The sequence below is a fragment of the Thecamonas trahens genome (assembly GCF_000142905.1).
Source record: "Thecamonas trahens ATCC 50062 unplaced genomic scaffold supercont1.3, whole genome shotgun sequence".
Taxonomy (NCBI): domain Eukaryota; order Apusomonadida; family Apusomonadidae; genus Thecamonas; species Thecamonas trahens.
Window position 1 is genome coordinate 244,038 of NW_013657677.1, and position 25,404 is coordinate 269,441.

General features: G+C 63.6%; 10 protein-coding genes across 10 annotated transcripts; 5 read left to right on the forward strand and 5 right to left on the reverse strand.

Moving 5' to 3' along the window:
• Window position 1: 1 nt before the first annotated feature.
• AMSG_00682 (hadha protein) lies at window positions 2-2,445 on the reverse strand. Its single transcript, XM_013906959.1, has one exon. It carries the CDS (start codon window positions 1,498-1,500, stop codon window positions 52-54), a length of 1,449 nt encoding a protein of 482 aa, XP_013762413.1. The 5' UTR covers window positions 1,501-2,445; the 3' UTR covers window positions 2-51.
• Window positions 2,446-2,807: 362 nt separating this feature from the next.
• AMSG_00683 (uncharacterized protein) lies at window positions 2,808-3,609 on the reverse strand (the record flags this gene model as incomplete). The annotated part of the gene is made up of 3 exons (XM_013906960.1): window positions 2,808-2,942; window positions 2,996-3,073; window positions 3,100-3,609. 3 exons carry the CDS (start codon window positions 3,607-3,609, stop codon window positions 2,808-2,810), a joined length of 723 nt encoding a protein of 240 aa, XP_013762414.1.
• Window positions 3,610-4,045: 436 nt separating this feature from the next.
• AMSG_00684 (uncharacterized protein) lies at window positions 4,046-7,992 on the forward strand. Its single transcript, XM_013906961.1, has one exon. The coding sequence runs from the start codon at window positions 4,081-4,083 to the stop codon at window positions 6,292-6,294; it is 2,214 nt and encodes a 737-aa protein (XP_013762415.1). The 5' UTR covers window positions 4,046-4,080; the 3' UTR covers window positions 6,295-7,992.
• Window positions 7,343-10,828, reverse strand: AMSG_00685 (uncharacterized protein; the record flags this gene model as incomplete). The annotated part of the gene is made up of 1 exon (XM_013906962.1): window positions 7,343-10,828. One exon carries the CDS (start codon window positions 10,826-10,828, stop codon window positions 7,418-7,420), a length of 3,411 nt encoding a protein of 1,136 aa, XP_013762416.1. The 3' UTR covers window positions 7,343-7,417.
• A 496-nt stretch (window positions 10,829-11,324) lies between these two features.
• Window positions 11,325-15,667, forward strand: AMSG_00686 (TKL protein kinase; the record flags this gene model as incomplete). Its single annotated transcript, XM_013906963.1, has 3 exons — window positions 11,325-13,957; window positions 13,984-14,147; window positions 14,322-15,667. The coding sequence occupies 3 exons, from the start codon at window positions 11,325-11,327 to the stop codon at window positions 15,665-15,667; spliced, it is 4,143 nt and encodes a 1,380-aa protein (XP_013762417.1).
• A 1,376-nt stretch (window positions 15,668-17,043) lies between these two features.
• AMSG_00688 (uncharacterized protein) lies at window positions 17,044-18,380 on the forward strand (the record flags this gene model as incomplete). Its single annotated transcript, XM_013906964.1, has 2 exons — window positions 17,044-17,312; window positions 17,414-18,380. 2 exons carry the CDS (start codon window positions 17,044-17,046, stop codon window positions 18,378-18,380), a joined length of 1,236 nt encoding a protein of 411 aa, XP_013762418.1.
• A 238-nt stretch (window positions 18,381-18,618) lies between these two features.
• Window positions 18,619-20,757, reverse strand: AMSG_00689 (uncharacterized protein; the record flags this gene model as incomplete). Its single annotated transcript, XM_013906965.1, has 1 exon — window positions 18,619-20,757. One exon carries the CDS (start codon window positions 20,755-20,757, stop codon window positions 18,619-18,621), a length of 2,139 nt encoding a protein of 712 aa, XP_013762419.1.
• A 184-nt stretch (window positions 20,758-20,941) lies between these two features.
• Window positions 20,942-22,957, forward strand: AMSG_00690 (uncharacterized protein). The gene has a single exon (XM_013906966.1). The coding sequence runs from the start codon at window positions 20,990-20,992 to the stop codon at window positions 22,877-22,879; it is 1,890 nt and encodes a 629-aa protein (XP_013762420.1). The 5' UTR covers window positions 20,942-20,989; the 3' UTR covers window positions 22,880-22,957.
• Window positions 22,958-23,420: 463 nt separating this feature from the next.
• Window positions 23,421-24,380, forward strand: AMSG_00691 (protein-tyrosine phosphatase; the record flags this gene model as incomplete). The annotated part of the gene is made up of 1 exon (XM_013906967.1): window positions 23,421-24,380. One exon carries the CDS (start codon window positions 23,421-23,423, stop codon window positions 24,378-24,380), a length of 960 nt encoding a protein of 319 aa, XP_013762421.1.
• AMSG_00692 (pyridoxal kinase) lies at window positions 24,117-25,400 on the reverse strand. Its single transcript, XM_013906968.1, has one exon. It carries the CDS (start codon window positions 25,310-25,312, stop codon window positions 24,377-24,379), a length of 936 nt encoding a protein of 311 aa, XP_013762422.1. The 5' UTR covers window positions 25,313-25,400; the 3' UTR covers window positions 24,117-24,376.
• Between the last annotated feature and the right edge of the window lie 4 nt (window positions 25,401-25,404).

A 25,404-nucleotide genomic window follows, 5' to 3' on the forward strand; every position in this document is an offset into this window, starting at 1 on the left:
CAAACGAGAGGAGGTGCGTGTTACAGGTATCGACTTGCATGGGCAAAGACATTAGTTGTGGAACTTCTTGCCCGACTTGGCCATGTCGAGGAGCACCGGCGAAGGGTCCCAGTGCTCGGCACCGCCGTCCTCGTCCTTGAAACGAGCCATGAGCTCGACAAGGTTGTCGGCGCCAAAGACGTCGACAAAACGGAACGGGCCGCCGTAGAAGGGCGGGAAGCCGAGGCCAAAGACGGCACCGACGTCGCCATCGGTGGCCGAGTGGAGGATGCCCTCGTCGAGGCAGTGAACGGCCTCATTGACAAAGCGGGCAACAAGGCGGAGACCAAGGTCCTCGTCGGAGACGTCCTTGGACATGGTGGAGAGACCGGCGGGCTTGGCCGAGGTGAAGATCTTGACGGCGGCGTCGTTGACGGCGCGCGACTTGGACTTGCCGCCCTCGTAGATGAAGCAGCCCTTGCCGGCCTTGCGGCCGAGGTACTTGGCGTCGACCATGGCCTTGAGGGCGGCAACGCCGGCGTCGGCGTGCGGGCCGCCGACCCGCGTGGGGAAAGCCTTGGAGAGCGAGTCCGAGACGTGCATGCCGACGTCGAGGCCGACCTCGTCGGCAAGGGTGACAGCGCCGACGGGGAAGCCCATCTTCTTGGACGCGGTGTCGAGCTTCTTGAACTCAACGCCGCGCATGAGGAGGGCGATGGCCTCGGCGAGCATGGGCGCGAGGATGCGGGTGGTGTAGAAGCCTGGGCCGTCGCCGACGGCGATGACGGTCTTGCCCTGGCGGAGGCCGACGTCGACGGCGGCGGCGGCGGTGGCGTCCGAAGTCTTGTCGGTGGTGATGATCTCGAGGAGCTGCATCTTGTCGACGGGCGAGAAGTAGTGCATGCCGATGACCTTGGACGGGTCGCGCGAGGCGGTGGCAATGTCCTTGATGGGCAGCGCCGAGGTGTTCGAGGCAAAGATGGCACCCTTCTTGAGCGAAGCCTCGGTCTCCTTGACGATCTTCTTCTTGAGATCGAGGTCCTCAAAGACGGCCTCGATGACGAGGTCGGTGTTGTCAAAGCCCGCGTAGTCGAGCTGCGGCGTGACGCGGGCCACAGCCCGGTTGGCCTCAAGCGATGTGGTCGCCTTTTTCTTGACCCGCTTGTCGAGGTTGCCCTGGATCTGGGCCATGCCGTTGGCAAGGCCCTGCTCGGACGCGTCCTTGAGGATGACGTTCATGCCCTTGACGGCCGAGACCTGAGCCACACCGGCGCCCATGAGGCCGGCGCCGAGGACGGCGACGTTGTTGATGGGCGCGTCGGGCGTGCCGAACCGGTTCTTCTTGCAGTGCTGCTGGGCAAAGAAGAGCGAGACAAGGCCCTTGGACTGGAAGGTCTGCGAGAGGCGGCCAAACTCGGAGGCCTCCTTGGCGAGGCCACGGACCATGCCCTCCTCGAGCCCGGCCTTGACCGTCTCGAGAATGGCAAGCGGCGCCGGATAGTTGCCCTGCGTCAGCTTCATGATCTTCTCGCGCGCCTTGTCGAGCACAAAGTTGCGGCCGGGCGCAAACTTCTCGGTGAGCAGCTGGGTGATGCCGCGGGTCGAGAGGAGCTTCGGCTCGCGCGAGGGATGCGGGCCGAGCCGTCGGCAAGTGCCGCGGCGCGGTCGACGGCGACCTTGCGCAGGTAGTTGAGCGTGTTGGTCTCGGCGTCGGCAACACCGTCGCCGAGCGCCTTGACCACGGCGTCGGCGAGACCGATGCGCTTGGCCTTGGACGGGCGGACGTTGGCCCCCGTCGTCATCATGGTCACAGCCTCGATGAGGCCGACCAGACGCGGCAGACGCTGCGTTCCGCCGGCGCCCGGCAGTAGGCCGAGCATGACCTCGGGCAGGCCGAGAACCGTCCGCGGCGAGTCGGTGATCATGCGGTAGTCGCAGGCGAGGGCGACCTCGAGGCCGCCGCCGAGCGCCTCACCGTGGATGGCGGCCACGGTCGGCTTGCCGAGCGTCGCCAGCATGTCCAGCGCCTCCTGCCCGCCCTTGGCCTTGGCCTCCACTTCGGCCGCCGTCTCGGCCGCCGCAAGCATGTTGATGTCGGCGCCGGCGATAAAGGTCCCGGGCTTGCCCGAAATGACCACCGCAGCCTTGACAGCAGGGTCCGACTTAATTTTGCGGAGGGCCGAGGTGAACTCGCCCATGAGCGCATCGTTGAGCACGTTCTTCTTCGAGCCAGGCATGTCGAGGGTGAGAACAGCCACGCCGTTCTCCACGCTCACCTCGAGTGTCTGCTTCTTCGCCACCGCGCCAGCCTTATCAGCCGCAAAGACAGACGATGAGAGGCCACGCCAGCCGGCCACCACACCACCACCAGCTGCGGCAAGCTGAGCCACGCCAGGCATGGCACGGGCGGTCGGCACTAGCATAGAGGATGTCGCACGAAGCATAGTTGCTAACGTGTCGTAGTTTGCGACGAGTGTGTCTTCCTCGTCCTCGTCTTGCTCTCGCTCTCCTCCTTGCCCTCCCTCGGCCAGCCGAGAGCGACTCCTCACTCCATCATTGGCTGCGGCTGACCGCTGGCTGCCGCCAGTACGCGACATTCGGCGAGCCGCTCGCTCGCTGCCACCAACTGTGACCACCCACGACCCACGATGGCCGATTAAAGACGGCGGCTGCCACCAGTAATTGCATCACTTGCATGAGGCTACGGTCCATCTCGGCAGTTGATGCGGCGCGGATAGCATTAATGGGGGGGGGGGGGAGGGGGGGGGGAAGGACGGTACGCTGCTTTTTGGGCACAGTGTCCAATCGCAACGTGGGGAGAGCGGAGCTTAGCAAAGCGACGAGCCAGATCCCCACTCGCAGGACGAGGCCGAGAGCGAGGCGTTGTTGTCGGCACGGAGCGATGGCGCGAGCGCAGCCTCGGTCGGGTGCGCGCCCATTGGCGACGCAGGCACCACCGACGCCTTTTGATTGTCGGCGTGATGCCCATCGACTCAAAGTAGTTGGATGGCTGGACCTTGCGCGGGCGCCGCGAGACAGGCGCTGGCGGCAGTTCGGGCATCGGTGGAACAGCCGGCTCGGGCATCGGCTCGGGCTCGGCCAGTATCGGCGCTGAATGACCTGCGGCGACAATCGGTTCGCTGACGCCGACGGCCGCCGGGGAAAGGCTAGAGGAGTGTTCTCGGCGTCGACCTCGGCATCGACCTCGATCTCGCCGGTCCACTCGGACCACTCCTCAGCCGAGTGGGCAAGCTCGGCGTGGCCGGCAGGTGGCACCGCCAGCGCATCGGTGGGTTGGAGGATGACGGCAGCAGCAGAAGCAGCAGGCGCAACAGGAGCAACAGGAGCAGCAGGGGTAGGAGCAGCAGAAGCTGCTGCGGCAACGGTAGGACGCATTGTACCTGCCGCAGGACTCGCACGCTCCACCATTGCTGTCCGCATAGTCCCGGCCTCCAGCGCCGAGTGGCTCATCGGCCCTACGCCCGCAGCCGAGCCCGACACAGCCGGCGAGGCTAGCGGCGACGCCGAGTGCGGAGACGTCGGTAGCGCCGAGCTCCCCGACTGTGCCACCCCCACAGCGCCCGGCAAGAGCGACTGCAGCTTGAGAAGAAGCAACTCCAGGCACCGCATCTGTCGTTGCTCCTGGAGAGGTAGAGTGTAGAGTGGTAGGGTTGACTCCAGTCTCCACACCAGGGTGTTGCTCCCCCCCGTCCTCCCCCCTCCCCCCCCCCCTCCCCCCCCTTTCCTCCCCTCCACCTCCGCACGACTCGCGTCGATCCGCCCATCTTCCCATCTCCGCCTCGATCATCCACACACACTCTCACACGCTCACTTTCTCTCTCTCACACACACATCCCCCCCTCCCCCCCTCTCCCTCCCCACATCCCGCGTCCCATCCCCTATCCTCGTCGTGTTCGATCACACCGAGGGATCGACCACGCCGACAGATCGAACACACCGACGGATCGCTCGCTCGCCCGCTGACGTGACCAAGCCTCCTCCCCATTCCCCCTCCCCCTCCCTCCCTCCCCCCCCTCCTACTCTTCGCCTCTTTGCTATCACTCCACTCTCGCACCTCACCCTTTGTGAGTGTGGTCAGATATGCAGAGCCTAGAGGTGGAACCACATGGCGCCGAGGACAAGGTCGGCAGGGCGGCGTTTGGGTCGTGGCGTGCCCAGAGCAGGTTCCTGGTCGGACATACCTGCGCCACGGTCTGCTCGTCCAAGCTCAACTACTGCTTGGGATTTTCGGCATGTATGTTGGTGGTCTTTGTCTCGGCGGTTGTCATGTCGGTCCTCTCTAATGCACCTGTCGTCTTTCTCCGCCTCTCTGAGGCAGAGGTGGGAGAGATTGATCTGCAGCTGGTCTCGGCGGGCTGGACTGGCGCATCGCTGCTCAACTACACCACAGTCAAGGAAGACTCGCTGAGCTCTGCCATCGGCGAAGCGTACACCTTTCACTCGCCACGAGTCAAGTTCCAGGCCGACATCATGGCCCTCTCCGACTGCCACCCACGTGCTGCTGCTGCCGCAGCTGCCAGCGCCCGCCATCCGTTTCCCTCGCAGTGGAGCTACGAGCCGAGCTCGCTCACCGCCCCAGTCTGCAACGACGAAGCCATCGAAGCCATCGATCCCGGGCGCAAGCCCGGGCCCGACGGCGTTGTCCGGCGCGATCCGGCCAAGACCTGTCTCCAGGTCCTCTGCTCGTCCGAGTACACCCCGCTCACCCAGGCCTCTGTCTACGCCATTGACTCGGCGGCCGAGGTGCGGATGGGGCTTGGACGTGCGTACACCTTTGGCGTCATTCCGCCGTCGTCGGTCCTCCTCCACAAGAACCTCGCCACCATCCTCGGCGTGAGTGTTGGCGACACCACGTACGTCTCGCTCTCGGTCCGGACCCAGGCGCAGCCCAACTCGGTCTTCCGCCACTTTTTTCAGACTCTTGTCGACGACGACACCGCCGCCCGAGACGCCTTTCTCAACTCGACGGCGTACACCAACGCTTCGGAGCCGTGGACCTCGTCCGATCTCGCGAACGCCTTTCCCTACGCCGAGGGCAAGTACCGCCTCCCGTGGGCCTTCCGCATCAACCTCCCGCTCACCGTCGCCGGCATTCTCCCGTCGTCGCTCGGCAAGTTTGCGGCGTCAGACACACAAGCTGCGCTTGTCGAACTCGGCACACTTGCCACAGCGCTCGCTGACGCGCTCAACGCCAACACCACCGAGCTTCAGGATGTGCGCTCCATGCTGGGCGCCTCCAGCATGGCCGAGTTTGCGTCGGAGATCAACGTCAACCTCCCGCCGCCGCGCATCGACCCGTACCTCTCGTCCGACTTTGACACCATCCAGAAGAACGTGCTTCGCTTCACGTCCAAGGTTGTCTACGCGCTCGGCTTCAACCAACTCGACGCCGACGAGCCAATTGTTGAGAATCTGCGGGCAACTCGTTTCTTCTCGCTCTTCCTCGGCCTCATCCTCAACATTGTCATCTTTATTCTCTCGGGCCTTTCAGTTCTCCTCATTTACTCGCTGCTCATGGTCAATGTGGAGACGCGGACGTTCGAGATGGGCACCATGCGCATGCTCGGCATGACCAAGGCCGGTGTCGTCCAGCTCTTTCTCCTGCAGGCCTTTGCCTACGCCCTTCCCGCCTATGTCGTCGGCATGGGCGTCTCGCAGCTCGCCTTTTACCTCCTTGCCAACCTCTTCGAGTCGTCGACCGACGTCTCCATCTCGCCGTGGCTCTCGCCGGCAGGCATCATCCTCGCCACCGTCCTCGGTCTCACCATTCCGGTCATTTCGGCACTGGCGCCCATCCGCACCGCCCTCGGCGTCTCGCTCGTCGCTGCTCTCCAGGTCTCCCGCTCCAAGCAGTCTGCGGTCAAGATCTCGCTCGAGCGCAACGAGGACGGCAAGGTCTCGTGGGCACTGGTTGTCACAGGCTCCACCCTTGCTGTCTTTGGCTTCCTCGTCTACTACCTCCTCCCGCTCGCGCTGCTCTCGTTCAACCTCACCCTCCTCCTCAACATCTTCTTTGGTCTCCTCATCGGCATGCTCCTCGGCCTCGCCCTCCTCGCGCTCAACTTTCAGCACATGATCGAGCGCCTCCTGGTCTTTTCCTCCTCTCGTGGTGGGAGTCGTCGGCCGTCACCGTTGTCGTCGTCAAGAACCTCATCGCCCACAAGCTGCGCAACCGCAAGACGACCCTCATGTACTCGGTCTCGCTCGCCGTCATCATCTTTATCTCGGTCTCGTTCTCGCTTCAAATCCAGACCTTTGTCTACTCGGTCCGCCAGGCCCGCGGCGCCCGCATGACGGTCGATGCGCCGCAGGTTGACCGCCTCGGTGAGCTCGAGATCATCCTCGAGGCCTCGCCTATTGTCCGTGACTGGGCCTACTCCTCGGTAGCCCTTCACGACGCGAAGGTCTACCTCGACCAGACCAAAGTCACCAATCTAGGCCGGGTATTCGAGGCAGAGACTGATGTCTACGCAGTCTCGCCCAACTTTTACGACGTTGTCTTTGACGGTTTCCTCAACGTCGGCACCGTCCGCAATGGCTACAAGCGCCAGTCGCTCTCGGAGCTGCTACACACGCCCGCCGGCTCCGGCATGGCCCTCGCTCCGACCACTTACCGCCAGTCGCTTGCCTTTTCCTCCATCGGCGACGCCTGGTCGCTCCTCTGCCAGTTCATCACGCCTGTCGGCGACGCCGAGTACCGGCTCCAGCTCCGGACGCTCGCATTTGTCGACTCGTCGCCAGTCTTCCGCTTCTCCAAGTTCCCCAGCGTTGCCGGCCTCGACATCATCGTCTCGTTTCCGACCTTCCGCCGTCTGCTCGAGCAGATCGGCGGTGACGAGGCCAACTCGGTCTCACTTGACGACGTGCCCATCGAAACGGTGTACCTCTCCATCTCAGAGAACGTCGGCGACGACGAGCTCGACCAGTTGCTCTTTGACCTGCGCAATTTTGACGTTTCAGACCTGCGCTCTGAAGTCGACGCCCTCGACGCTGCCGAGCTGGTCCTCAACTACTTTTTCATCTTTACCACCGTCATGGCCATGTGGATCTCGTACTTTTCGCTGGTCTCGTCCATGGCCTCCAACATCTACGAGTCGTCCAAGGAAATTGCCGTCCTTCGTGCCCTCGGCGCCACCCGCGGCCAGGTCCGGCGCATTTACGTTTACGAAGCCTTTGTCCTCGTGCTCTCCGCCGCGCTGACCGGCGTCTTCATTGGCACCTTTGTCGGGTGGACCATGCTCCTCCAGCGCACACTCTTTGTCCAGCTCCCGGTCCCGTTTGTCTTTCCTACCACCATCCTCATCGTTGTCTTTGTTGTCGCCATCCTCTCCGCGCTTTCAGCCGCGGCACTCCCGGCCACCCGCCTTCTCCGCAAGTCGATTGTTGAGATCATGCGCATGCAGTGAGCAGGAGCCATCTACAGCTCGGCTACAACAATCCGGGATCGTTCCGCCTGCGGCAGTGCCTGCTGCGTGGCAGTCACGAGTTCACAGCCTGCGTCGACCACAATCGTCTGTGGATACGCCTTGCTGCTCAGCACCATGCCCAACATTGTCCTGTGCACCACCTCGTCGGATCCAGCGACGAGCGGATTGTCGCGGACGTCGAGCCGGATGAGGTTGGGCGGGAGGCGGGCGAGGAGGTCCGGAAGCGAGCACAGCTCGTTGCCCGAGATGTCAAGCGCTGTCACGCTCTCGGCACGCTGCAGCAGCGGCGCAAGCGCGGCTAGCCCGCGCCCGTCGAGTCGATTGCTGGCAAGGTCGAGCGTGTGGAGTGTGTGCGGGAGCTCGAGCCCTGACCCGAGCTCCTCAAAGGCACGCTCGTCGGCGTCGGTGGCACTCCTGCCAAACGGTGGGGTGAAGCTCGGGGCCAACCCTGGAAGCCGCAGCGTGTTGAGTGCGGCCAGGCCCGAATCGGTGCCCGCTGCAGCAGCGAGAAGAGTCTGGAGCGCGTTGCCCAGACCCAAGACGTTAAAGCCAGCGGCGAGACTGACGAGAGCTGGTAGCCGGGCTAGCGGCTCTGCGAGCTCTGACCAAAAGTCAGGAGTAAGCGAGAGGTTGGAAAGGTCGAGCGACGTGAGCGAGGCCGACAACTGGCCCGACGCGCCGAGCGCAAAGCCGAGCGACCGTACCATCTGCGACATCACTGTCGGCCTATCGCGCACAGCTGCAGCGTTGTGGCTGACGTCAAGCGCCGCCAGCGGCGGCCCATCTGCGGCCATGAGCGCCTTGCACAGGACCGAAAGGCCCTTTGCACCGAGAACGTTCGAGGAGATGCTGAGCGCGCTCAGCCGAGGCAACGTTGTCACCACTGGCGCCAACCGTGTCATCGTCACGTCGCCGAGGATGTTGCCGGAGAGATCGAGTGCTGTGAGCGAGTCACGACGAGCGAGAAGAGGCAGCATGCTGCTTACTTGTGCATCGGCCAGGTTGAGATTGCTCAGATCCAGACGCGCGCCGCCGGCGTTGTCGCACTCGTGCAGTCGGGCCCTTACCTCACTCGAGCCCCCCATATACACTTCGGTGAGAGGGACGTCGGTGTAAGAGGCCACGCGGGCGGAGAGAAGCGGCGGTGGTTCGATTTGCACTACGTGTCGCAGCTCGTCGTCTGGCCACAGCTGCGCAGTCTCGAAGAAAAGCGCGCTTATGATCGGCAGCCGGCCGTGGATGGCGCGGTACCGAGTGGCGGCGAGCTCCATGGCCTCGCGGATCGAGACTGGTGATTGCGAGTCAAAGGCAAGGAGGAGCGTGTGGTTCGGGCCGGGAAACTGGATCTTGACGCGCAGCGGCGGCGGCGGGCGAGGTCCCGCAGGAGACGACTGACCGCCAACGGTGGGCTCGACTCGGTGCTCATCATCGCCGCCGTTCCCCACGTCTGAGTTTGCAACGTCGCCGTCGTCATCGCTGTAAGCATGATGGATGGGGTAGTCGTAGCTCGGCGAGAACGTTGAGATACGGATGCGAGTCTTTGGCGACTGGCGGCCGCGTGGCAGGTGGCCAGCTGGCGGTGCGATATGTTGCGGCGTGCGAGCCCGCTTGGCTGGTCGTTCCTCGCCAGACGACGACTCCGAGTCGGCCAGCTCGGCGATGACACCGTTGACATTGGTGTGACCGCCGGTGGTGATCTGTCCGCGGCGCGGCGGGCGGCGACGCTTTGGTCGCGGTGCCTCCACTTGCGGCGGCGGCGGTGGCGTGAGATCGCGCGGAGGGCAGAGCTCATCGAGGGCGGGCACTGGCTGCGAGAGGACGCCGAGGCCGAGAGCCTGCTTGTGGCGTGCCAGCAGCGAGTCGAGCCGCGGGTGATTTGGGTTTGCAGCAAAGTAGAACTCTTCCAGATTGTTGAACACCATGTCAGCGAGCTCGAGATCACCGGCTTGGAGCGCAAGATTGAGTGCCTGGACGTGGGTGTCCTCGGTCAACTCGACACTGGCTCCGGCGTCGTCGTAGGCTACGCCGAGGTTACAGAGGGCGAGCGCGACGGCTCTGTCGCTCGAGTCAAGCGCGCGCGCAGCAGTGAGCTCAGCCTTGCGCACACGGACAACCTCGTTGTGCAAGCCGAGCTTGGAGAGTGCGGCAGCGTAGAGGTCCAGGAGCTCGGCTCCGGATGCGTGGCTGACGTGGGCAAGCGGGCCCGGCAGCGCCGCCATGTACTGCTCGGCGAGCGGGGCAGCGGCGTCACGAGCGTCGGCGTGCATGCCCAAAAACAGCAGATGGCTGAGGTAGACGAGGATGTCGGCGATGGCACCCGAGGCTGCGGCCCGCTCCTTGAGATTCGGCAGGGCTTCAGTGTAGTCACGGGCGGTCTGGACGGCGGCGTAGTTGTCGCGAGCGACGGTGACCCGCGGATGGCCGAGGTCCTTGCGGTAAACGCGCTCGGCAGCATTGCGCTCCTCGTTAAAGGCGCGGCCAGCCGAGGCGTAGTCTCGGAGCACCATGTAGCACTGGCCCATCGAGGCGTGGATGTCGGCGATGGCCAAGGCGCCCTCGGCCTTCTTCCGCTTGCCCTGTGGAGTGAAAACGACCGTGCTCGCGAGATCACGGGCCTTTTGGTACGCGACGATGGCTTGCTCCGGCCGCAGTTCGCGGTTGACGTAGCCAAACGCCGAGTAGGTGATGGAGCCGAGCGAGCAGTACTCGCCGCCGTCGTCGACTCGCCGCGGAAGCGAGGTAAAGAGCTCGACAGCTTCGGCAGCAGCAGCGATGCCAGCGTCATATCTTCCGGCCTCTGCATACGCGTTGGCCAGATCGACGAGGACCCGGATCATGTGCTTGGCCTTTTCAGCCGCCGGGATCGTCGCCGGCGCCGGTAGAGAGCGAGCAAGTGTGAGCGCGGCCTCAAACGCAGCGAGAGCACGGGCCGACGCGGCCCTAGTTTCAGCGGCGGTCTCGGCTGCGTCGTACTGCGCTTGTGCCGACTTGCCCATGGCAACCGCGGCACGGAACTCTTCCAGCTCGCGACACGACGGCTCGCCGGTGCCCGGGTCGTCAAAGACGGGCTCGAGGCCCGCGGCCGCAGCCGCGTCCGACTCGTGGCTCGCGTACGCCTTGTCAAAGTCACCCAGGGCAGCGTAAGTCGAGCCAATGGCGCGGTGAGCCCAGGCTGTGTCTAGCGGACTCGCCGCCAGCCTCAGCTGTTCTACAAAGTATGGTAGCGCTTCGCGCGGCTTGTTTCTACGGAGGTGGTGCCGGCCTGCAAAGCCGCAGTTGGCCACCTGGTCGGCCACGTTGCCCTCACGCCGCGCATTGCGCAAGTGTTGCAGAATGTTCGACAAGTTGGCCTTGTTCTGGTCCTCCAGACTGAGGTTGGCTCCGTTGTCCGGTGCCGCCATGCCGGGCTTGTGCGCGGTGACCAGTAGCTGGCTTTGACCGTGGCCCTCTACGCGCGGGTGGAAAGTGGTGGGGAGTGGTGGTGGGAGGATTGGTGACCAAAAAGGTCGTAGTTTGGCCAACTTTGGGTTGCAAATGTGCGACTGGCAGGTACGGAACAATGTGTCTCGAGAGGATAACGACAACGTCACCATACCCAATCTCATGATAGCTGCAGCGAGGCTTTGACGTGCGGGTACTCTCCCGAGCTCGTGGGCAAACAGTTGGCTCGCCCCACACACTCTCCCGCATATACTCACACATCGACACTCTTCCTCTGCGCATATGTGGAGGTTGGCATGTACCATTCTCATGCTGGCGTTGGTGTCGTCGGAAGTTGCGGACGGAATGCCTGGTGTGCCATGTTGCGGTAAGCAGACTCGGCCGCGGCTCCGGATGCATTCCTTTTACTTGGATTCATCGATCGACAACGCTTTTGCATCGATAGCGCAAGGCTTCATGGCGAGCCACAACGCCAGCTTTGACATTGACTTTGCCTCGCTGGACATGCCGCCGTCTCTTGAATCGTACCTGCATTGGGTGCTTGCGCCCGGTGCCGGAGACATTATTCCATGGTTTCCGCGTGGCGGCGGCTTCACCATCTTTGATCGCGACCACTATGTGCCGCTCGACGATGTTTGGGACGAGGCCGAGCTGGCGGCAGACGTACCGGATACTGTCCTACAAGGCTGTCGCGGGGATGACGGCTCGATGTACGCTGTCCCGGTTGTGGCCGAGAACCAGATCTGCACGATGCGGCGGTCGACCATGACCGGGGCTGGCCTCGCGGCCACGCCTCCAGCAACGTGGGCAGAGCTGCTCTCTTTGTGTCACTCTCTGCTCGACCGCGGCATGGCGTGCCTGGCGACAGATATGGAAGTATTCCCGGCATCGATCATGCTCGACTACCTCCTGGTCCGCATGCACGGCCTCGAGTTTTACAACCAGTTTTCAAATGGCCATGTCTCGTTCATCGACTCGCGCATCCTCGCATCCCTTGACGAGTACTCTGTCCTTCTCGAGCGCGGCTACTTTATGCCAAAGCCGGGCTCAAATCGCACGCTCATGGCCAGTTATCTGGACTTTGTCTCGGGCGACGTGGCCATCATGTGTGGCATCGAAACTGCGGTGAGCTTTGTCATCGAGTCCGGCGTGCGCGAGGACGACCTGGTAGTGTTTGCCTTTCCTGCCTACGACGGTGTGCTGGCCAGCCTCGCGGAGTCGGACATGAGCCTTCTTGCCTTTCTGGGCACCCTTGCCATCCCCAAAGGATCGCTCTACGTCGAAGAGGCGAAGGAGCTGATGCGTTACGCGGCGTCGCCGGCCGCAACCAACGCCTCACTACCGGCCATGACGTCTGGCTTTCCTGTCCGGTACTCGACGGCGGCGCTAATCCCGCACGAGCGCGGCCGGATCGGCTTTGAGCTCCTTGCCGCCGGCCAGGGCCGGGCGCCTCAGCCGTCGCGATCAGTTTTTCAGGAGGTCGAGCTCACACGGGCGTGGAATGCCTTTCTTCATCACTTTAATAGGGCAACATCGGATGAAGAGCGGGCGAGCTATCGGACCGAACTCCTTGCGCTAGCCGAGGCCTCCCGTGTCGCGCTTGTGCTCGGCAAGACGGCCGTGCCGATTGCCAACCCGCCCGCTGGTGTCTACACCACGGCGATAGTACTCGAGCTCAAGTCGCTAACGCCCGACGCGTCCATCTTCTACACACTCGATGGTACTGCTCCACATCTCGGCTCAATCACCTATGACGCACCTATTGCTCTCGAGAGCGACGGCCGGACGGAAGTCCGTGCCTTTGCGGTTGCCTTTGGTCTCCATGCCTCGGATGAGCTGCGCACTGTCATTGTCATCGAGCACGCCCGGTCGGCACAGACCAATTCCTCACCTTCGACCGGAGTCTCTTCTGCCCTCATCGCCACCATCTGCGTAGCTACCGCCTTTGTTCTTGCAGTGGCGATCATCGTGACCGGTGTCTATGTCCGCAAGCGCAAGATTCATGTCTACGCTGTCGGCTCGTCGTCGCAGCTGATCATCCCAGCTGGCGCCGTGACGATGGGCGAGGAGATTGGCGCCGGAGCCTTTGGCACCGTGTACGAGGCCGAATGGCGAGCCATGAATGTTGCAGTCAAGCGGCCGAGCTCGGTCATCACATCCAACGATGTACAGGCCTTTGCCGAAGAGGCTGACATTCTCCTCCGCTTGCGGCACCCGAACATTGTCATCTTTATGGGTATTGTGCTCAAGCCGCCCGGCATTGTCACTGAGTTTATGAGCCGCGGCTCGATGTATGCCGTCCTGCACACCTCTGCGCTCTCGCTCGACCCGTCGATCATCCTCAAGTGGTCGCACAATGTGGCGCAGGGACTGGCGTATCTGGCCGAAGCTGATGTGGTCCATGGTGATTTCAAGTCGCTCAACGTCCTATTTGATGTCAACTGGGTGCCCAAGATCTGCGACTTTGGCATGTCTGCGCTGCGACCCAAGCTTGTTGCCATTGCTGGTGTCAGTGGTGCGGACTCCCCAACGCACTCTCAAGACATCTCATCATCTCTCGGCTCGCTTGTCCGCGGTATGCACAAGTCGGAAATGACGGCCGCCTCGCGAGCACCGTCGAGCGGCACTCGCGGTGGAGAGTCTGACCCGTTCGTGGCAGTCTCGATGGCCAAGATCGGTACGCTCTACTGGGCGGCGCCAGAGATTCTGAAAAGTGGCGCGTGTGCCCTCGGACCGCCCTGCGACGCATACTCGCTCGGAATCACTCTCTGGGAGTTGGCTACCCGCAAGGATCTGTATGCGAGCGAGAATCCCCTCGCAGTTGCGCTTGACGTCATCGATGGACGGCGACCCGACTTGTCCCACGTTCCGCCGGGCCTCATCGGCATGTCTGCCGTCATGCAATCGCTGTGGCGATCTGCGCCGGACCAGCGGATCCGGCCGCGTGATGCCGCATCCATGATCGGCAAGCTCTACTCGCCCGAACACATTGTGTATCCGCGGAGCGACAGCTCGGGCGAACACACCATCTTTGTTCACTGCGAGCTGCGTGACGCCATGGCTCGCTTCTGCCACGGCGAGAACAACGCGTTTAGAAGGTCCAAACCTTCCACAGCCGCATCGGCTCGCTCGCTGGCAAAGTTGACGGCGAGGTTCGAGAGTGGGGCTTTGGCTGGGTCAACATTGGTGTAGCGGGCCCGGCCAACTTTGTCGAGCTCACCTCGCACATCACCGTGCTCGAGGGCGGGACCGGTCCTATCACCGTTCTCGCCGTCTACTGTTCGCCGCCAGCTACCGCTGCGAGAGGGACGTCCTCGGGTCACGGATCGGGCACGGGCTCTAGCGCTGAGGCAGGGAGTAGTCCTGTGAGGATGACCATGGCGGCCAATGCCTCGTCAGACGCAATGTCTAACGTGTCATCCACGTTGACAAATGGCGCGCGTATCGAGACAGCCATTTTTGAGCTGCACACGCTGTGGGAGCATGTCTTTGGCCTCATCGGCGCATCGTCTATCAGCCGCAACCGTGCCGAGATGGAGCGCAGTTTCCAGAGCCGGCTTTCCCGAACCTGGGATGCTGCCACTCCAGGCGGCGTTTTCGTTGCACCAGGCCTCGCCGTTGAGCTCGAGGCGTCCACTACAGCACACATCGAAGCTGTTCCCGGCTTGGACGGCGAGTCGAAAGCGCCACCGCGCGTTTTCCAATTCATTCGCCCGCACGACGTCGCCTTGCGCCACGAGCCAGCCACGGCTCACTTGCGCAAGCCAGCCGAGCTGGCGGAGGCCGCTCTTCTCAATGCTGTCGAGAACAATAGCCCACGATCCAGCCGCGCAGAGCCGGCGCCCGCCGGATCAGGCATTGAGCTCCTCACCGCCGACGATATGAGCAACCTGATGGCGCAGCTCGGACCGACCCACGTTGGGAGTGTGGCCAAGTCACACATCGCCGACTGTGCAGTCGACTCTGTCCACGGCGTCGCGGCGATGGGCAACGCACGGCGGGTCCGAGTCAAGGTTCTCCTTCGGCAGGACATGGCGTTGGCGTCTCAACTCGTCAACTTTGGTCTCGCTTGCGTTTCCAGCTGGAAATGCTCTCGCGAGACACCGCATCTGGTCGGGCCTCTCGCCATCTGCCTCCAGACGCCGCACGTCGGCTTTGTCCTCCCGCAGTTCAGCGACGGCAGCGTCCGTGACGTCATGTCGCCGCAGCTGTCGACAATCGAAGTCCGATCGCTAGCGGAGGGAATGGCGCTGGCAGCAGCTGAGCTGCACGCCATCGTCGAACACGGCCATGGCGCGCTGCGTCCGTCCAACTTTCTGGTCACCAAGCGGCCTGACAGCTCGGAGTCGCCTTTGGTCGCCACCGGATGGGATGTTGCGCTTGTCGACTACGGCTTTGAATCGCTGCAATCCGCCGTCGGCACCCTGACCGCCGTACCGGATGCCTACTACATGTCGCCCGAGGACATGGCCGGTGTCATACTCTCCCGTGCAGGCGATGTCTTTGTCCTTGGCTCGATCCTCTTTGAGCTTTTCGCCGCTCGGCCAGCCTTTATCGGCCCATCCCCTCTCAAGGTCTCTTACGACATCCGCACCGGCTTTCGGCCAGACGTCTCGGCCTTTGATGTCCCCTCCACCGCCGTCCGTCATATCATTGAGCAATGCTGGTCAACCAACGCTGTCGCCAGACCCACTGCAGCCGAGGTCTACTCGCTCTTATCGACACTCTCGCTCTCAGACTTTGCCATCTCGGCTGGTACCACCTCGCTGCGCTACGGCTCGAACGGCAACGGCAGATAACCCAAAAAGGTACGGTCGTTCGGACGAGTTGTCGCGCGTCTCAAAGTGAACAACTCGATGATGCTCGACTTCCAGATCACCGGCCGACGCTGCGCAACGCCTGCTTGGCCTGTGGCTGGAGGTGGGAGGCGCGCCCGCACGTGATGGCGGCCGACACGTAGACACCCGCCTGAAGGATGCCCGAGTTGCTGTCGCGGTGACGACCCCGACGACCGGGAAGGAGAGCATCACAGAGTTGAACACAGCGGCCAGACGGGAGAGCGGGAGAACGTTGTGGATCTTCTTGCGACGGACGAGCTTGCCGGTCGGCGTGGCTGAAGCCGACATGAGGAGCGAGGAGGTGAGGCGGAGGCGCGTGAGGCCTTTTCGAGGACGAGCATGTCGCGCGACGCGAACGCGCCGGCGAGCGCCGAGTTCATTTCGTGGACGCTCGAGCAGACGCCCGCGGCGGAACTCGGCAAAGGCGTCGGGGTGCGTGCCGTCAGCGGCAAAGACCGAGTCGGCGAGCGAGGAGACGTCGTCCAGCGTCGGCGCCGCGCACGGAAGCATACCATCACGTAGTGCATGAACAAGAAGAACAAGTCAGGCTCGCCGCCAGCGCGCTTTGATGACCGCCGCGCGCCGCTGGTGTCTGCGCGCGCCCGTTTCACGCTCGTGGCCAGTCCGCCCGTCGTCGCCGTCGTCTTCTCGCGCGCAGAGTGGTGGAACGAGCGCGCGCCTTCCACTCGCCCGCGATGAGCGCGACGTGCGACGACGCCACGCCGTCTACGACCACCTACGCACGTCGATACACAGAGACGTCGCCAAGCATACCATCACGTAGTGCATGAACAAGAAGAACAAGTCAGGCTCGCCGCCAGCGCGCTTTGATGACCGCCGCGCGCCGCTGGTGTCTGCGCGCGCCCGTTTCACGCTCGTGGCCAGTCCGCCCGTCGTCGCCGTCGTCTTCTCGCGCGCAGAGTGGTGGAACGAGCGCGCGCCTTCCACTCGCCCGCGATGAGCGCGACGTGCGACGACGCCACGCCGTCTACGACCACCTACGCACGTCGATACACAGAGACGTCGCCCTGCGGCATGTCCGAGTGTATGTTTGTGGGTGTATGTGTGTGGGTGTGTGTGGGGGGTCGAGTGTGCGCGAGTCCGCGAGTCAGAGACCAGCGACTCAACATTGGCCTCGCACGTCTAGAGCTCCGGGTTCTCCTGCCTGATCTCCAACTACGGCGTCTACTCATACATCTACATAAACAATTCCTGGGACCGCGTGGCAAGCCGCGGCGACCGGTGTTGGGCCGGTGGCTGTCGGAGGTCGGGAAGGGACGACGCACCACACTCGTCTCGAACCTGGCCTCCAACGTCCCAGTCCAACACCAAAGGCCATGCAGGCCGTAGAGGTCAAGCCGGCACTAAGCTATGTGTGCAGACTGCTGCATGCACAGGGCGTGAGTCATGCCCTCGTTCCCGAAGTCCTCCGCGCCGCAAAGCACAACTCGAACCGCTCGTTCTCGGCGGCGGCCGATACGGTGACTTCGCGGCTGTGGCACGCACTGGCCGATGTCCTGGTCGTTGCTGCTGCCGGTCCGCTGGCAGAGGTCTCTGATGAGACTACTAGGATTGCTGCTTCCCATCTCAAGGCCGCCCGTAGAGCGTCTATCGCCCATGGCGCCAGCGAACACGCCCTCCCGCTGCGTGACGCCCTCCCCCGGCCGTCGCCGCCTCGCTCTCCGCTCACTACGATCATGTTTTGAGTGAGGTCGACAAGGCCGAGCTGAGACATCCGCTTAGCATGCAGCCGCGATCGCTGCTCCTAATTTTGGGTCGGGTCCTTGCCGCCGGTCAGCTGCTCTCGAGCCTGCTCGCGGCATCGGTTCCGGTCCCTCCCAGTGTTGCCCACCCGGCGGTCCTGGGTCTTGATGGAGTTGTGCATGATGAACCGCCGCCTGCGGCACAAGGGCAGCTAGAACTCGGCAGTGTGCCGAGCGCGAGTGGCGGAAGCTCGGATAGCGTGCTGAGCGCCAACGGGCTGATGGCTCAGCTGGGGCGGGTCCGCGTCGCCGTGGGTGCGGTGGCCACGCTGCGTGCGCAGGCAAGTGCCTCGGCAGCATGGCTGCGCAACGAGGGTGTTGCTCCGTCGCTAATGACGGGCTGGCTGGCGGCACGACCGGACGCCTGCGCCGCAATCACCACCATGCTCGATGATGCCCATAGGTGGCTGCTGGCCCGCGCCGAGGGCGCAGCCAAGCTCGAGGTCTTCTGGCGATGGATGGTGTCAGTAGCTGCTGTGCGCACGACGCAAGGCGGAGCGCCCAGCGGGCCAACGGTTGACAATCTTGACCAAAAACTGCCCTTGGATGCTGTGGCAGCAGCGAGAGTCGACGATCTCGTTGCGCGCGCACCGAAGGCTCTAGCGCGATCAACCTTTGCGTCGCTCCGCAAGGCCATGGGCGAACTTCTGCCGCTGTTTGAGGCTATCCAGGGGGCGTGGGAGGAGTCGCCGAGCAGTAGCACCGGGGAGAGCGACTACGGGACAGAGCCCACATTTGTTGCCCCGCCCCTTGCCTTGCTGAACGCAGCGTCGCTGTTACGGCGTACCTTCGGCATCGCCACTCGGGCGCCGGGCGTGGCAGCGGTGCCTCCATCTCAGGGCCCAACAACAGCGCTGTGCCAGAAGCGCGCCATACAGCAGCGCAGCGTCAACTTGCGACGACTGCTGTAGAAGCTGCGCTGCTGGCACCGCTGGCCGAGGCACACGCAGCGAGTGGTGGGAGCTTGTACACGTTACGCCAGCGTGGTGCAGGCGCCCGTGGCGGCACCTTGGTCTCTGACGAGCTTGTGCGGCTGCGCAAGCTCATCACCGACGCGGACGCCCAGCTAGCAGACGCACAGGCCCATGCAAGCGCGGCGCTGAATGTCCAGCTTGATCGTGCAAAGAGTCAGTTTAAGCTCCTTCGCCGCTAGGCCCGGGCCGTCCAGACAAAGGCGCCGCCGCGAGCGTACTCGTATTGGCCGAGGGCCACGTAGTTGCCGGCACCGTCCGAGGCGAGCTGGGTGAACTGGAGAACATTGCGCGATACGGCCGGCGGAGGAACGTCCTTGAACGACGTGCCATCTGTAGAGTAGAGCATCTTCTCGCCGGCAGAGACGACATAGCCATCGCTGCCTCCGGCAAGGGCCGAGATGTGGGCAATGATTTCCTCGCCGTCGATGGTGCCGTTGAACGTGGCAACGCGAGTCCACTTTTCCCCGCCGCCCCACACAAAGACCTCCGACTCGTGCGAGCACTGCAGGAAGATCTTGTCCCCGGCAGCGTAAACAGTGCCGTAGAAGGAGCAGCCCTGGAGCGGGCGGAGGACGTCGTGCCAATGTTCGCCGTCGGTCGACCGCACAAGCTTGGGATGCGTCTCGCCCTGAGCAAAGGCCCAGAACGCGCCGTCGCCAAATAAGAGCTGGGTGAAGGCAGGAAGCGGGTCGATGACCGAGCCGCGAGCCTCGTACGTCTTCTTGAACTCACCGGTCAGCGAGGAGGCCATCCACAGGTGGGCATGGTAGCCGAGCGCGTCGGCATAGACCCAAACACCGTTGCCGTAAGCAAACCCGGCAACGCCGTACGTCGGCGTCACTGACGTCCAGCTGGTACCGGCCACCGGATCGGCAGCGCAGTTGAGCGAGCCAGAGGTGTAGCCGCAGATAGAGCCATCATCGGTGACAAACATGTTGCTGAGGTTGATCGGCGGCAGCGGCGACGGCTTCCAGCTTGTGCCGTTGTCGGTCGAGACAAGGAGCGACGACTCACCGAGCGCTAGGAACACTTTTCCGTGGTGGTAGTAGGTGAGCGCGGTCCACTCGTTGGGCACAGGCCCGTTGGCATGGACCTCAAACTGGGCAAGCGTGGAAGCCGAGTCGACGGTGGCAGTCGCCACAAAGCCATAGTCGCCAAGCGCGACCATGAGCTGAGTGGTTGAGCCTGGCGAGGTGATAACACTCAGATGACGCTGTGCAGGCATGGACTTGGTCGCAACAGGCGTGGCAAAGCCAGCATCCAATACAACCCGCGTCACATTGCTCGGCGTCGCCTCGGCCCACCACCGCACAATGCCGCTGCCGGCCGATGAGACCGCGACCCGCAGCAGTGACGGCGTGTCGGCAACGCCGTCGAGCACAATCTCGGTCGGAAGCAAAGACCAGCTCATCGTGTGCAGACCGGTGTCAGCGGTCTTTGGCTCGCCGCGCAGCGCGCGCAGCTTGGCCACACCGCCGACGACGTCAACAACGACAACAAGGATTGCGCCGCCGTCAAGAGAGGCTACCGAGTGGACGCGAGCGATCGACAGCTTGCTTGTCCGCGCCAGCGGCAGAGTGACGTTGACAAACTGCGCAGACGACGCCACATCCAGCGGCGCGAGAGTGATCTCGTAGGCGTCGGCCGCGCCGAGCTCGTAGCCATAAATGGCCCAGCCATCAGCAAGGCCGACGGCGCGAGGCACAGCCGCCGAGGGTGCCCACGGCGAGTCGATCTTCTTCCAGCTCTGGCACCCACCGGGAGAGAGGTAGAACGCGTTGGTCGTCGGAGGAGGGGCGTTTGGCGGGTATGTCGGGTCGGTCGGCGTCATGAGCACGACATCCGACGACGGCGACGCGGCCAGCGCGCCGGGCCACGAGTCGGGCACGCTCGCGGTCGGCTTGGCCAACCCGGCCGAGCTCGGCCCGTCAAAGACAAAGAAGCTTGTGCCCTCCATCGGGAAGCGGGAGACGGCAGCGCAAAACGAGGCCGCGCTCTCGAGGACCACCAGCGACGACGACAGGACGTTGGTGGAGAGCGAGTACTCGAGAGAAGCGAGCGTGGAGACCGCCGACGGTGGAGCTTGTGCCACCGATGCACCGGCAGGCAGCCAAAGAAGGGTGGGGTACACGGCATCCGTTTCGTCCGTCCCTGCACGGAGCACACAGCGAGAAGAGGAGCAGGCAACGGCGATGAGGTCCAGGGCGGTGTAGGCAGGCGACGACTGCTTCCAGGCAGTGGGGAACGTTGCTGCAGATGCAACTGTGAGTGCCACCATGGTCATAGCCACTGCTACTGCCACAGCATAGTACATGGCGCGGTACAGGGTGTGTGGTAGGTGGGGAGTGGGGTGGAGGGCTACGAGGGTGATCAGGTTGCCAGCCAAGCTGGTGATCAGCCACGTCGGGGGAAAAGGTCGTGAACTTCGCTCTGTGACCGCACACCCACCGACCTACAGCAGCAGACACCCGCGCCAAAGCAATTGCACTCGACTTGACGAGGCCACCGCGGTTGCTTGGGCAAGCGCTTCCCGCTGAGTTGGTCAAATGGCAAGGGTGGGTGACATAGCCATGCCGCAGCCACAACGGGCGGATGGGTCAGCTCGAGGCGGCGCCACCGCGGCGGGCGCGGTGGGAAGCTCAGAGCGGCACGGCGGGCGCGGGTCAGAAGATGTCCAGTCGGAGCAACATGCGCTCGTTGAGCGCTCGCAGAGGCTGCAGGCTGCTGCTGCTGCTTTGTCGACGAGAAGGCCACCGCCAAGAAGAACAGCAACGGCAAGGTCGCTCAAGCCGGGCTTCTCGACCATGACCCTCAAACGGCACGACAACAACATCGACCAGATCCGGGCGATCATTGCGTCGCTCGAGGATGCAGTAGCAGAAGGTGGCTCGCCACGAGCGTCGCCGGTCCCGTCAGCCGGTGTGGGTGAGAAGCGGGTGGCCACGGCCGAGCCGCACCGGCCGCGACCGCGAGCCAACCCATACGCCACCATCCGGGCCGCGCCCGCAGCTCAGACTGAAGTGTCACGGCCAGTCGTGGGCGGTGAGCCGCCAGTCATCTCGACGCAGCTCTCGATGCTCTCGAAGCGATTCGAGTCGCTCACCAGGCTAGTGGGAACGTCGAACCAGATCCGCAACTTGCAGCGGACGCTGTCGCGGCTTCGCAACGCAGGCCCTGACGAGATCGCCACCGCAGCGGCAAGCTTTGACGGCGGAAGCGATGGTGAAGAAGCCGGGCGTGCTGACCTCGCTGCGCTTCAAGCTTCAATTTCCGAGCTGGAGGAGACCAAGACAAGACTCGCTGCCGAGCTGAGCGAGGAAGAGAGCAAGCTAGTGGCGGTCAAAGATCTGCAGGTGCTGTCAACGAGTGGCCATGCCGCGCCAGGCGTCGACATGGCGCAACTCGTCGAGGTATTTGCCACTTTTGAAAACTTGCAGGAGGTGATGGCTGAGCGCGAAGCCGCCGAGGCCGAGGCTCGCAACGAAATGGACGAGCTCCGCGCCAAGATTGCCCGCCTGGAGGACAAGTACATGGAGGAGTCGTCGGCCATCCGCGCCCGGCACAGGGCCCAGATCAGTGATCTCCGGCAGAAGAACGACGGATTGACCGAGGCGCTCTCGGCCAAGACGAGCGAGCTTGACGCGATGTCAACCCAGCTGGCACAGGCGAAGGAGGTTATTAGCTCGCTGACCGAGACTCGCCGCATGTTGGAGCGCGACTGCCGAGCCTACCAAAACAAGGTATCTGTCCTCTCGCAGTACTACCAGGCCCAACTCAATGGCGCCGCGCTCGACGGCCTCGACGACGTCAGCTCCAAGCTCGAGGCTGCTGAGGCCGGCGTAGCTCTCGAGCACGAGAAGGAGACGCTTCAGCTCAACCTGAAGATTTTCCGGCTCTCCGAGGAGAACGCCAAGCTCAAGGCTATCCAAACTCGGCACGAGACGAAGCTGGGTGTCTACGTTGGTCTCAACCAGGCGCTTGACAACACCATTCTCTCGTACGAGCATGAGATCGACGTGCTGCAGGACGCCAAGTCGCAGCTCGAGCACACCGTCGCCTCACTCCGAGACAAAATCGCCGCCCTCAAGCGAACAAGCGGACCGCGGGCGGAGGTGGCCAAACTGTCGTCAGCGGGCGGCGGTAGCGCTTCGCTTGCACCCGTCAGCGAGGTCGACGTTTCCGAGCTGGCAGGCAAGGCGCGCTCTCTCCGGCGCGCCGCCGCCAAGGCCGAGCTGGCCGTCACGACAGCTGAAAACAAGCTCGCGGCGCTTCTTGCTATGCAGACCTCGATAGCCGAGGCGGTGGCTGAGTCGGCGAATGCCCCCATCGACGTCGTCACCCACGCCACAGCTGTCCTCGATGCCCGCGAGGCAGAGCACGCCCAGACTGTGGCGCAGCTCGAGGCACGCATCCTTAAGCTTGAACAGCGGAGCTGACTCTCCATCCCCCCCTCCTTCCAGCTGCGGCCACATTCAGTCATGGCCAATTTCATTGGCAAGGTAAAGAGGCAGCTGCAGCTGGGTAGGAGGAAGCAGCAGTGCCGGGGCAAGAGGCCACTCGTCGCCACGCACGTACACTCGCTGTCGCAGGGCATGGACGACCTGGCCGAGGTGCAACGGCAAAGATCGATCTTTGAGCGCTATGTTGAGATTCAAGTCGAAGACGAAGGCGGGTTTTCTAAAGAGTATTCGGTATGCTAGCAGAGTGACGGGGTGGGGGTGGGGGGGGGGAGGAGGGGAAGAGGGGGAGGGCGGGCGCCAATGTGGTGCGGCTGGCAGTGTGGGCGCAGGGCTGGGGACTTGGATTGCTTACAGAGGTGAGGAGCGTGCCGGGGCTGTTACGGCTGTCATGTACGTATTGTACGGGCTGCGGGGGTGGCAATGTATGGGGCTGTGGGCTACTGTGGTCTGTGTGTGGACGGTGATGTGTGGGCGATGATTTGCGGGTGTGGTGACTGTTGCTGGCGCGGAGCAGAGGATGTGCCGGAAGGATGTGGATGTGCCGCCGCGAGTGGTGACAGCCAAGGCGACGATGCCGTTCAACCGCTATGATGATGTCCTGCCTGTGGCGTCGACGATTGTGAGAATCTATGACGCGCCACCGGAGGCCAGCGGCGACCTGTCCGAGGTCGGCAAGCTGCTGTACATCAATGCGAACAGCATCACGCTGGATGGGACGCGGTACATTGCGGCACAGGGCCCGCTGGCGCGGACGGTGCCCCACTTTTGGCGGATGGTGTGGCAGCACCAAGTCGAGGCTGTGGTCATGCTCGGCATGTGCAAAGAGGGCTCGGTCGACAAGGTCCACAAGTACTGGCCTGCGCTCGGCTTTACGCTCGATCTGCCTGCGGCCGGGCTAGCGGTCGACTGCGTGGGCGAAGAGTTTCACCGATCGGAAAACTGGGTGGTGCGGACGTTTGAGGTGTACGCGCCTGGCTCGCGTGCGCTCCCGCGGGTGGTCAAGCACTTTCAGCTCACGGCGTGGCGCGACCACGGAACGCCCAAGCACAAGAAGCTCGCCGCATTTATGCGAGCGGTCAACAGTCACTGTCCGCGGCCGCTCGACGCGTCGCCGGGCCATCCGCCCATTCTCGTCCACTGCTCGGCCGGGGTGGGCCGGACCGGGGTCTTTCTGGTGGCGCGGACGCTGCTGCGGCGGCTTCAGGTGGCGACCGCCGTCGGCGGTGGCATCTCCGCTGTGCCGGACAGCGATGCCGAGCACCGGGCCGAGCTCGCAGTCCGGGCTGGTGTCTTTGAACTCCCTCCGCTGTTTGACGTCCGCACGCTGATGTGGAGTCTGCGGAAGCAGCGGACCAAGATGGTGCAAACGCCCGAGCAGTACGGCTTTCTGCACGAGTTCCTGCTTCGGGCCTCGATTCCGTACATCGGGTTTGACTTTTCGACCTTTGCCGAGCCTGATGCCGGCGAGTCGGGCTAGGACGGCGACCAGCGCTGAGGCTCCGGGAACGGGGCATCGGCGGCAAAGAGCGCATCCAGGCTCGCGGTCAGCCGCAGCTCGCTGCCCGGCGGCGTGGCGGTGAGGACTCGCTGCATGTCGGCGATGGCGCGAGCGGCCGGCTCCACCCACTCGGTGCTCGCGGCACCGAGCTTGGCATGCCAGCCAACAAGCAGACCCGAGAAGAGGTCGCCGGTTCCGACAAAGTTGGCGTCGATGCGTGGGACGTGGATGAGCGTCCGTATCCCGGTGGCGGCGTCCGAAACCAGCGCCGAGACCCGCGCAGGATCAAAGACTGAGCCGGGCGCGCCGTCTGCCGCCGGATCGACCGAAGTCAGAACAATAGTGCGAACACCAAGGCCGTGGACGGTGTCGAGGGCGGCGACCAGGTCGGCCGCATTGGTAAAGGCACCATCGTCGAGCGAGCGGCCGGCGAGAAGCAGAAGCTCGGTGGTGTTGGGCGTAATGACCGATGCGCGCGGGACGACGGTGCGGATCAACAGATCGACCATTTCAGACGGAAGATACAGCCGCATGCCATCACCGAGCACGGGATCGACGACGACGATGGCGTCCGGCGCGGCGGCTGACGCGTCGTCGAGCAAGTCCATGAGCGCGCTGGCAAAGTCAACCTTTCCCAGAAAGCCCGTGATGACGTATCGGAGGCGCGCAAAGAGTCGGTTGTCGGCGAGGCCCTTGCGCACACCTGCTACCATCTCCGGAGTGAAAAACTGGCCGCCAGCACCGCCTGGGTAGCCCAGATGGTTCGAGAGCTGGCAGGTGGCCAGCGGCATGGCGTCGACACCGGCCGTCTCCAGCGGCGGCACAGACGCCCTCAGGCCGACTCTTCCCACCACCACCGATGATGAGACTACGAGTGCCCGAACAACCTCTTCGCCTGTATATTCTGCCATTAGATACAACACACACGCACACACCGGTCAGAGAGGTATGGTTGTCCACGAGGGCAAGACACGTGACCGTCCGACTACCTCCCCCCCCCCCC